Source organism: Sinocyclocheilus anshuiensis, unplaced genomic scaffold, assembly GCF_001515605.1.
Source record: "Sinocyclocheilus anshuiensis isolate Anshui unplaced genomic scaffold, SAMN03320099.WGS_v1.1 scaffold709, whole genome shotgun sequence".
Taxonomy (NCBI): Eukaryota; Metazoa; Chordata; class Actinopteri; order Cypriniformes; family Cyprinidae; genus Sinocyclocheilus; species Sinocyclocheilus anshuiensis.
The window spans coordinates 874,625-886,749 of record NW_015540926.1 but is presented as its reverse complement, the minus strand read 5'-3'; the positions used below and the strand labels follow the sequence as shown (position 1 = coordinate 886,749).

Below are 12,125 nucleotides of genomic sequence, written 5' to 3'. Positions count from 1 at the left end.
ACACACACCCACACACACACACACACTCACACTCACTCACACACACACACACACACACACTCACACATACACACACTCACTCACTCACTCACACACACACACACAACCCAGACATGCTGGAGCCAGTCTGTTGGGATTATGTGGAGAGTGTAAACTCATCAATGGGCGACTTAATTAGGACTAATTGTTGACCACGATCTGCTCGTTAGGTCTCGTTTGAAGTGCGCGGAGTTGCGCGCATATGAAAGCGCATTGTGAAACCGTGGCGCAGCGGATCAATGCACTGCCGGGTTTGTTTAGGGTTTCTTCGGCGCCTACATTTGATTTAAATACATCTCATCGTATTATTGTAGGTCTGTATGCCAACCTCCTTCTCCACGTGTGCACAAATGGCATCTTAAATGCTTAATGAAAAATAACCACTTTTAAAAAGAAGCATGCATATTGTTCTTTGGGTATAAAAAGTGTTGATGTTGCATTATATTTTTCTGTGTGGGACAGCTCTAACTCATATTTAACTAGCTTCAGGGTGTACATTCTATTTGGTAATAATGTGAGCCTGTATTTATGCTATGCTTTTAAACGCTTTTCATGCATATAAATGGCACCATGTATGGTCACTAATAACAATCTATTGCTTTTCACTCGATTTCAAATCTGAACTGGGTTTAAAAATAGAGTTGGGGTGGGACTTAAATGAAGAAGATGTTTCTTTACATTGTGGGTCTAAACAAAACAGCCATGAGAAATCAATGTATTACTGTGAGGAAATAAGTACATAAATAAAATGCATTCATTTACTGACGATTTAATTAATCCAGAAACCTAAAATGCAGCATAAATGAATAAATAAAAATATTTATATATTTCTATGTTGATGTTGCATTATAGGAAATTAATAAATTAATCTGTCTTTGCTGACCCGAGATAAAAAAATGTACAAATACATAATTGTCAGATCACAAATGGGCCGAGAAATTTCATTTTATTGATGGCATTTGATTGCAGATGATCAATCATTTACTTTAACTTATATCAAGTATGTGAAATGATCCAAGAAAACACTGAATTCCTGAATAAAGTCTAAATAGAGTCACTCTTGAGTTGAGTGCATGTCACAGCATCTGTTAACTTAACTTAAAAGCATTTGAACAACACATATTTCAGATCGATTCACTTCTGAAGCCAGTCTTATCAAATGTGAACTCTAAGCCTGTAAAGTTCAACTTGAACACGGACAAATCACCAGTAACGCAAACTTAGGCGTAACAAATACTTTATTTCTGATAATAAATAAACTCTTCTTTTTAATTAAACCCCCTTTTTTTTTTTTTTTTTACCAAAAGCATAACTGTACAGATATTGCACACAGAATGTGATTTAAAGGAACGAGTCTCTGGATGCGTCTGTCTTCAGTAGTAATGCTGCTGAAGACAGATGAGCTGGTGATGAGGAGCCAGCGGCATCATCTGCTGCATCAGCGCGCCGTGAGGCGGAAACGGAAGTCGCTGTCTGTCGTAGCAGTGGTACTGAACCGGAAGCACGTGCGGAAGAACCATCTTAGGCAGCAGATAGTCAGCGCGCATCTCCTGCACTTCCCGCTTCAGCTTCATCCTGCGGTTCTGGAACCAAGTTCTGACCTGGACAACAAAAAGATACATTTCAAATGCGTTCGATTTTTCAAAACGTTACATTTGTTCTGACCTGGAGAACAAAAAGATACATTTAAGATGCATTCTATTTTTTTTTTTTTTCGAGACGTTACTTTTCGAATCATTTCAAACGCGATTAATGGCGATGCCTATGTTTTACAAGAAAATACGCTTTCATTCAAGTGTTATTTGCCAATTCCTTGACATTTTGTGAAACTGTCTAGTCTTTTCGGTGTATAAGAGGAGGCCTTTTATTCTCAATGTATTTCGAGAAAATAATTCGCTAGATGTAAATACAGTCCTCGAGTGAAGAGAGTAGCCTGCGCGCGTCTCACCTGAGTTTCGGACAGGTTGAGTTTCAAAGCTGTTTTCACTCTCTCTCCCGCCTCCAAGTATTTGTGCTTGCTGAAGATTTTCTCCAGTTTGTCGATCTGCTCCGGAGTGAATTTGGTTCTGATTCTTCGCGTCGCCGCGTCTTCGATGGAAGCGCATTCAGACGCGGCCGCTTCGCTCTCATAACCAGACGAATAGCCGCTGTTTTCTGAAACTGAACATGTAATATAGCATTAAAACACGCTCTATTGTCATTCACATGAATAAAAACCATAAATGCATCGAAGCGCGTATAGGCTACTTACAGCTTGGAGATGAGCAGCTTCTTTGCGTAGCCGGAGTTGTGACCTCCTCTTTAACGGTCTCTGGTTTCTGTTCAGCTGTGTTAACCTTTGGTTTTGGCTGCAAATAAACCTTGTCATGTGATGTTGGAGGTCTCGGTTGAACCACGCACGGCACGTGTGGCCTGCGCGTCTCTTTCTCCGGCTCCAGAACATCTTGAGGCGGCGAACCGTGAAAGCTTTGTGCGAGCCAGTCCACAGAAAACTTCTTCACCATGATTGCTGTCTGTGTGTCTGAGGAAGTGAATGTATCCGAGTACAATCCAAGACTGTTTGCCAGGCCTCCAGAAGCGGCCTGAATATATATATAGGTCCGTCCCGCATCACATTAACATATGCATGGAGGAGTTAACGCCTGGTCGATTCTCAATCATTAGGCCTAATGGGTCGTTATTGAAGTCTTTACATATCCTGTGATTGTGTGAAAGCCTGGCGCCAGCTTGTCTGTGAGAGCCTCTGGCTCATCCAGCTGTCTGCATAGATGGAGTATCAGAACAACTGGATCCGAGTGGCGCATTTATGGCGAAAACTGCAGCGTTAATATTGGGAATTTAAAGCTTAAAGCCAAGAAACTTAACAACAACAACCTTAAACGATTAGTAAAACTTTTACAATATTTTACACCAATTGTCAACATAATTCTGATAATAAATCATTGTATTTGACTCCTATATATCATGCGAAATATGCGTCGATTGCTTGTATATCACGGTTTCCACAAAAACATTGGGCAGCATAACTGTTTCCAAAATTGTTAATAATCAGAAGTGTTTCTTGAGCAGCAAATCAGCATATTAAAAATGATTTCTGAAGATCATGCGACACTGAAGACTGGAGTAATGATGCTGAAAATCGTACAATATGTTAACATAGAAAACAGACATTGTAATATGTCGCAACATAACTTTAGTAAAACTTTTACAATTTTTAATTTAACCAATTTTTACCATATCCCACTAATAAATCCTTGTATCTGACTTATTTTACCTTCAGACTTTTGTATTTACATTTTAATGTATTTTATAAAATATAAACACTTCATTCATCAAATTATGTAAAACAACGTTACTTTTAGAAAGTTACACGGTCAGAACCTTATAAAAACAGAAAAAAACAAAATTCTACAACACACCAACATATCTGCTCCCAAATTTGACTAACTTTGATTATATATCAGCCTCTTTTTTTTTCTTTTGGTTTTCAGCGATCAGAAAAAAATATATATATTTGTTGTCGCTTCCTCGTGATTTTTTTTAACAAGTCTGTTTTGCTGTACTGCAGTGTCTCCACACACACACACACACACACACACTCTCACGCACACACACACACACTAAGGTGATTCGACTGTAGTTCAAATGGTGGTGTATTAACACATGCTGCTGCCTGTGGAGTCTCTGGCGCCACCGTCCATCACAGCAGCGTTTGGCGCGGTCAGCAAACATCACGATCAAAGGGATTACAGTAGCAACACAATTAACTTTGATTGACCAGCAGTTCAAATGCTAATTCACACCCGGACAAGCTAAAGCCTGATCCACTGATTCAACACAACTACTAGAGACCGTGAAAACATTTCACTGCACCAACCTAAACCTGTGCAAAGTTTACTTGCACTGATTTGCTTTATATAAAATTGTAATTCTGCATATGCACAAGGGTAGGGTTATGCATATTTAATGTCACTCATGCTAAAACATTGTAAAGCTGAATTTAACCAAACCAGTAAAGCTGAATCTAGAGATCAATACGTTTAAATAGCTAGTCTTCACTTAAAAAAATAAATTAAGTGCATAAGATGGTTTGGCAATTTTTTAATAAATAAAAAATATTACATGCCAAAAGGTGTTGGAGGGAAATATAACGACTCAATTCAAAAGTCTTTATGTAATTGCGTGTTTATTTGAGGTTTCGTGATGAAACAAAGCCCGTGATTCAATAATAATACTGATAAATCCGAAATAATGGCACGTCAGGGGGCTTTGGCACAGAGGTCTGCAGTTAATCAGGGATTTGGTGTTATCAGACTGTATTTGAATGCCTGTGGATGAGAGACAGAGCCTTGGAAAGGATCGTTTAGCTGGACAATGATGATAACGGCATGTTGACTGTTTCCTTTATCAGTGATCTATATAGTGCAGGAGCTCGAGCTCTTTGAGTCGCAATTAAAGCCTTTATCCGAAGCGCTTTGATCCGCCGGGGAACAATGAGAAGGATCCGCTGCGCTTCCTCTCCTCCGCGTGAGACTCCGAAACAAACGCGGAGCTCAAACGCGCATTATTTAATTCGAATGTGGTATGATATGATGGCATCCAAGAACAGCGAGCAGTGTGTGGATCTTAATGCAAATTCAGCTTATTTAATTGACAGTCATCAGATCAGCGAACACACTGATGGTTTTAAAGAAAACTTTTAAAGCAAAAATCACCATGCTGCTGTGTTGGTGAATAAGATAATAACAGACGGTTATGAGTGCGATACTTTTTGTTGTATAAAATGTTTGGTTGTATACATGTCAGAAGCACCGATATTTTGTTTGCTGTTTAATGATGCACACATGTTTTTGCACAATTCTATGAACGTCCAGTACACTACAGGACAAAAGTTTGGAATAATATGCATTTTTTTAATGTTTTTGAAAAAGTAATTCTGTTCACCAAGGCTGCATTTAATTGATTAAAAAATACAGTAAAATAGTGAAATATTATTACAATTTAAATAGCTGTTTTCTATGTGAATATCTGTTAAACTGTAATTTATTTCTGTGATGCGCAGCTGAATTTTCAGCATCATTACGCCAGTCTTCAGTGTCACATGATCTTCAGAAATCATTCTAATATGCTGCTCGAGAAACATTTCTGATTATTATCAATGCTGAAAACAGTCGTGCTGCACAATATTTTTGTGGAATCCTTGATACATTATCATTCAAAAGTTTGGGGTAAGACTTAAGTAAAAAATTCTAAAAAAAAATTGTATTCATCAGGGACGCTTTCAATTGATCAAAAGTGACAGTAAAGACATTTATAATTTAACAAAAAAAATTATATTTCAAATAAATGCTGTTCATCTGTGAATCCTGAAAATATCAGTTCAGCTTTGATCACAGAAATAAATTAAATTTTAACAGATATTCACATAGAAAACAGTTATTTTAAACTGTAATAATATACGGGTTTTTTTTTTACTGTATGTTTGATCAAATAAATGCAGCTTTGGCGAGCAGAAGAGACTCATCAAAACATTTTAAAAAATCATAATTATTCCAAACTTTTAACTGTGTGTAGTAACTGAACAATACCCAGATGAACTACTGCTTTCTCTGAGATGCTGTCTTGTGGAGGCTTTACTATCATCACAGAAGCTGAGGAGCCATCAGATTCAAAGGCTAAAACATAAAATGTCATAAAATGATGGTAGTTAGTCCATCACAGGTCAAAGGTGAAGATGGTGAATGTCTGGAAACGTATTCTGCATTCCTGAAAAACACTGCATCAAAATGAGAAGTTTTCATTCAATACGATGCAATTTATTAGCTCTCAACCTGATTAATGGGCTATTAACACCTATATAACTTAATACGTTCGTAATACTGCAGTGTAAAACATGTAAATTAATTGGTTCCATTCAAGTCTGGAGTATTATTTATATACTGCAACCTGAAAACCAAACCTGAATTTCTTTCTTGTGTTGAACACAACAGAAGATATCTTGAAGAATGTTGGGTAAACAAACACTTTCTGGTCCCCACTGACTTTCATAGTGTTTTCCATACTATGGAAATCAATGGGGACCAGCAGCTGTTTGGTAACCAACATTCTTCAAGATATCTTCTTTTGTGTTCAACACAAGAAACAAACTCACAGGTTTGGAACAACTTGTTTTTGGGTGAACTATCCCTTTATGTTAAGAAGAATCTTATTGACAATGCATCTGAGAACATTTTCAGTTTCTACAGTGTGACCATTGAGTTTAATTTAATTCTAATGCAAAATATGCGTAGCTGAACTTTAAAACAGTTAAATAAAAGTGTCAAAATTTAAAGTGCACCACAAAATGGAGAAATGCAACGAGTTCAATATTTAAATGTATGCAAAAGTACAGTATGTCAATTATTTAAGATTCGGTGTAGAAATATAGTCTACCGCATTTACTCTATTATTAAAAGTATATTTTCTCTATTATCTGGAGGAGTTAATAATGCATTATTTCAAGCTTTTCGATCTCAAACAGCTGAATCTTATCTAAAATGCATTAATATAATTAATTATTTTCTCAAATGAATCTATACATTTACAGACTGCATTATTTGGTTGTGTAGCTGTCAAAAACTTAAACACATATAAAAGTCTTTGTTCTTTGAAGAAAGCCATCCATCAAACCGAAACTGGCTAAGGCTGCTTGAAGAAGCTCACCACACTTAAGAGTAAAAATGAGAAAACACCTCCACATCCTAAAATGAGGAAAATCACCAATTCAAACTCCCACATCTTGCGCTTTCACAGTATTTACAGGAAAATGGTGTCACATGATCTTCAGAAATCATTCTAATATGCTGCTCGAGAAACATTTCTGATTATTATCAATGCTGAAAACAGTCGTGCTGCACAATATTTTTGTGGAATCCTTGATACATTATCATTCAAAAGTTTGGGGTAAGACTTAAGTAAAAAATTCTAAAAAAAAATTGTATTCATCAGGGACGCTTTCAATTGATCAAAAGTGACAGTAAAGACATTTATAATTTAACAAAAAAAATTATATTTCAAATAAATGCTGTTCATCTGTGAATCCTGAAAATATCAGTTCAGCTTTGATCACAGAAATAAATTAAATTTTAACAGATATTCACATAGAAAACAGTTATTTTAAACTGTAATAATATACGGGGTTTTTTTTTACTGTATGTTTGATCAAATAAATGCAGCTTTGGCGAGCAGAAGAGACTCATCAAAACATTTAAAAAAATCATAATTATTCCAAACTTTTAACTGTGTGTAGTAACTGAACAATACCCAGATGAACTACTGCTTTCTCTGAGATGCTGTCTTGTGGAGGCTTTACTATCATCACAGAAGCTGAGGAGCCATCAGATTCAAAGGCTAAAACATAAAATGTCATAAAATGATGGTAGTTAGTCCATCACAGGTCAAAGGTGAAGATGGTGAATGTCTGGAAACGTATTCTGCATTCCTGAAAAACACTGCATCAAAATGAGAAGTTTTCATTCAATACGATGCAATTTATTAGCTCTCAACCTGATTAATGGGCTATTAACACCTATATAACTTAATACGTTCGTAATACTGCAGTGTAAAACATGTAAATTAATTGGTTCCATTCAAGTCTGGAGTATTATTTATATACTGCAACCTGAAAACCAAACCTGAATTTCTTTCTTGTGTTGAACACAAAAGAAGATATCTTGAAGAATGTTGGGTAAACAAACACTTTCTGGTCCCCACTGACTTTCATAGTGTTTTCCATACTATGGAAATCAATGGGGACCAGCAGCTGTTTGGTAACCAACATTCTTCAAGATATCTTCTTTTGTGTTCAACACAAGAAACAAACTCACAGGTTTGGAACAACTTGTTTTTGGGTGAACTATCCCTTTATGTTAAGAAGAATCTTATTGACAATGCATCTGAGAACATTTTCAGTTTCTACAGTGTGACCATTGAGTTTAATTTAATTCTAATGCAAAATATGCGTAGCTGAACTTTAAAACAGTTAAATAAAAGTGTCAAAATTTAAAGTGCACCACAAAATGGAGAAATGCAACGAGTTCAATATTTAAATGTATGCAAAAGTACAGTATGTCAATTATTTAAGATTCGGTGTAGAAATATAGTCTACCGCATTTACTCTATTATTAAAAGTATATTTTCTCTATTATCTGGAGGAGTTAATAATGCATTATTTCAAGCTTTTCGATCTCAAACAGTTTGTATTTGTTTGTGTTGTGAGTATTTGCAGTGTGTTTCTATTTGTTTGTGTTGTTAGTATTTGCAGTGTGTTTCTGTTTTTGCAGCGTGTTTGTATTTGTTTGTGTTGTGAGTATTTGTGGTGCGTTTTTGTTTTTACAGCATGTTTGTATTTGTTTGTGTTGTGAGTATTTGCAGTGTGTTTCTGTTTTTGCAGAGTGTTTGTATTTGTTTGTGTTGCGAGTATTTGCAGTGTGTTTCTGTTTTTGCAGCGTTTGTATTTGTTTGTGTTGTGAGTATTTGTAGTGTGTTTCTATTTGTTTGTGTTGTTAGTATTTGCAGTGTGTTTCTGTTTTTGCAGCGTGTTTGTATTTGTTTGCTTTGTGAGTATTTGCATTGTGTTTCTGTTTTTGCAGCGTTTGTACTTGTTTGTGTTGCGAGTATTTGCGGTGTGTGTCTGTTTTTGCAGCGTCTTTGTATTTGTTTGTGTTGTGAGTATTTGCAGTGTGTTTCTGTTTTTGCAGCGTTTTTATTTGTTTGCATTGTGAGTATTTGCAGTGTTTCTGTTTTTGCAGCGTTTGTATTTGTTTGCGTTGTGAGTATTTGCAGTGTGTTTCTGTTTGTACAGCGTTTGTATTTGTTTGTGTTGTGAGTATTTGCAGTGTGTTTCTGTTTTTGCAGCGTGTTTGTATTTGTTTGTGTTGTGAGTATTTGCAGCGCGTTTCTGTATTTGGTTGTGTTGTGTGTACTTGCAGCACATGTGCTGTCAAAGAGATGAAGATGTTTTCTTAATTTGGAGGTGTTTGCAGCGTATTTGTATTTGTTTGTGTTGTGAGTATTTGCAGTGTGTTTCTGTTTTTGCAGTGTGTTTGTATTTGTTTGTGTTGTGAGTATTTGCAGTGTGTTTCTGTTTTTGCAGCGTGTTTGTATTTGTTTGTGTTGTGAGTATTTGCAGTGTGTTTCTGTTTTTGCAGCATGTTTGTATTCGTTTTTGTGGTATTTGCAGTGTGTTTCTGTTTTTGCAGCATGTTTGTATTTCTTTGTGTTGTGAGTATTTGCAGTGTGTTTCTGTTTTTGCAGCGTGTTTGTATTTGCTTGTGCTGTGAGTATTTGTGTTGCGTTTCTGTTTTTGCAGCGTGTTTGTATTTGCTTGTGCTGTGAGTATTTGTGATGCGTTTCTGTTTTTGCAGCATGTTTGTATTTGTTTGCGTTGTGAGTATTTGCAGTGTGTTTCTGTTTTTGCAGCATGTTTGTATTTGTTTGCGTTGTGAGTATTTGCAGTGTGTTTTTTGTTTTTGCAGCGTGTTTGTATTTGTTCATGTTGTGAGTATTTGCAGTGTGTTTCTGTTTTTGCAGCGTTTGTACTTGTTTGTGTTGAGTATTTGAAGTGTGTTTCTGTTTTTGCAACGTGTTTGTATTTGTTTGTGTTGCGAGTATTTGCAGTGTGTCAAGCGATTAGTCAACAGAAGAGACAGACGGCTGCACGTGAGTGTCCTGCATAATACTTGTTTATAGATCTGCTGTTGGAATTATTACTTGCTGCTAGGAAGGAATATTTCGTTTTCTGCCTATTTCTACGTTATATTTTTGTTTGCGTTTGTATTTTTGATTGCACTTTCTGGTAATTATAATAAAGTGTTGCTAGTATTTGCAGTGTGTTTCTGTTTATGCAGCATGTTTGTATTTGTTTGCGTTGTGAGTATTTGCAGTGTTTTTTGTTTTTGCAGCGTGTTTGTATTTGTTTGTGTTCTGAGTATTTGCAGTGTGTTTCTGTTTTTGCAACGTGTTTGTATTTGTTTATGTTGTGAGTATTTGCAGTGTTTTTTGTTTTTGCAGCGTGTTTGTATTTGTTTGTGTTGCGAGTATTTGCAGTGTGTTTCTGTTTTTGCAGCGTTTGTATTTGTTTGTGTTGCGAGTATTTGCAGTGTGTTTCTGTTTTTGCAGCGTTTGTATTTGTTTGTGTTGCGAGTATTTGCAGTGTGTTTCTGTTTTTGCAGCGTTTGTATTTGTTTGTGTTGCGAGTATTTGCAGTGTGTTTCTGTTTTTGCAGCGTTTGTATTTGTTTGTGTTGCGAGTATTTGCAGTGTGTTTCTGTTTTTGCAGCGTTTGTATTTGTTTGTGTTGCGAGTATTTGCAGTGTGTTTCTGTTTTTGCAGCGTTTGTATTTGTTTGTGTTGCGAGTATTTGCAGTGTGTTTCTGTTTTTGCAGCATGTTTGTATTTGTTTATGTTGTGAGTATTTGCAGCGCGTTTCTGTATTTGGTTGTGTTGTGTGTACTTGCAGCACATGTGCTGTCAAAGAGATGAAGATGTTTTCTTAATTTGCAGGTGTTTTTTCCCATTTGCATGTGTTTTCTTTAGTTGCAGCGCACTGAGCTCTCTTGGTCACCATAGTTCTGGCTCGTTGCACATCTGTGCCGGTCACTGGAAAGACGCTTTGACGCGGCGCAGCGTGTCGTGGATCCGGCGAGCGGCGGGGGTCTGGCTGAAGTTGATGTGGTTGTCGGAGGCGAGGAGCGGGATGTCACACCTGCCGAAGCGTGCGATTCTCCCACGCAGGTACAACTGCAGCTCAAGGTCGGGAGGGTAGGAATAGAGACGCTCCTGAAAGGCGTGGACCTGACTGACCACACGCGCAATGTTCCTGAGAGGAGACAAGAGAAAAGACACTCGAAGTGTGAGTTTGGTTTTAGATTCAAATAATGAAAGAACAGCATTTGTACATTCTGCAGAAAATGTGTGTGCTGTTTATAGGGCTGCACAATTAATCAAAATAATCGTCTCTGTATCCAAGTTTGGGTCGCTTGTAATGAGAATCACTCATAAACCGGCTCTTTAACATTTGAAAATGAAGAAATTATGACAGCTATTGTAATATTACAGTTGTACTATAAAATAAAATGATTGTTTTTCTTAAATACAGTGAAATAATACACTAGTAATAATTATTTTGTTAATTAATTAACAAATAAATAATAATAATAAATAGTTATATTTTAATAATTATATTTTAGAATAATTAAACACAAGATCATAGTGTTTATGATGTTTGTAAAAGTTTTCTTTAATAAATAAATATTTTAAATAATAAAAAATAACGATTATAATTATTAATATTATTCTTGTTATTACAGTCAAAATAAAAGTCGGTTAAACATTTGAAAATGGAGAAAATAAGACAGCCATAAATATTAGTATTGTAATTTTACAGCTGTACTATAAAATACAATTATTATTAGTTTTCTTAAATACGGTGAAATAATACAGTTGTAACGGAGGGAATGCAGGAAGCGTGCGGATCCATCTACAAGGCTTTATTCACAAGAGACGTGGTCAAAAACAGGCATAGGTCAGACAATGGCAAACAGGTATATTGATGGCAAGGCAAGAGGGATAATCCAGGTACAAGGCAACGGTCCAGGCAGGGGCGAACATTATCCAATTGGGCGAGACTCGAGGGATAATCCAGGTCCACAGGCAGTGATCAGAACACGGGGAAACAGACAAGGCAAGACGATGAAAACAAGGAAAACAAGACACTAGGCTCGGTAATGCAGCTATCGCTAGATGAGTGATAAACGCAGAACAATACACGAGACTAAAACAGAAAACACGGAATGGCTCGGTAAGGCAGCTAACACTAGGGGAGTGGAAAATGCAGAACAATACACGGCAATCTGAACAGGAACTGAGAGAGTGTTAAATAGAGTGTGTAATGGCTCTCAGGTGAGCGTGTGATAGTGACGGCTGTGTGATCAGTGAATTCAGCTGTGTAAGTGCAATGGATGATGGGAACTGTAGTCCGGAGTGACATGTAACAGTCTGTGTAGTGTGAGAGTCAATGTAATGGTAGAGTGACCTCTAGTGGCAATC

The 12,125-nt window shown here is 36.6% G+C and overlaps 2 protein-coding genes across 2 annotated transcripts in view; both read right to left on the bottom strand.

The window, feature by feature from the left end:
• Window positions 1-1,412: 1,412 nt before the first annotated feature.
• On the bottom strand, window positions 1,413-6,018 carry vox (ventral homeobox). Its single transcript, XM_016487321.1, has 4 exons — window positions 5,628-6,018; window positions 2,291-2,560; window positions 1,988-2,199; window positions 1,413-1,640 (listed from the first exon to the last, which is right to left on the bottom strand). The coding sequence occupies exons 1-4, from the start codon at window positions 5,731-5,733 to the stop codon at window positions 1,413-1,415; spliced, it is 816 nt and encodes a 271-aa protein (XP_016342807.1). The 5' UTR covers window positions 5,734-6,018.
• Window positions 6,019-10,585: 4,567 nt separating this feature from the next.
• The window catches only part of kndc1 (kinase non-catalytic C-lobe domain containing 1), a 67,120-nt gene continuing 65,580 nt past the window's right edge, over window positions 10,586-12,125 (bottom strand). Inside the window, exon 29 of the mRNA XM_016487320.1 lies at window positions 10,586-10,896. Within this exon, the coding sequence (XP_016342806.1) occupies window positions 10,674-10,896 (223 nt within the window). The 3' untranslated portion in view covers window positions 10,586-10,673. The remainder of the gene's footprint in view (window positions 10,897-12,125) is intronic.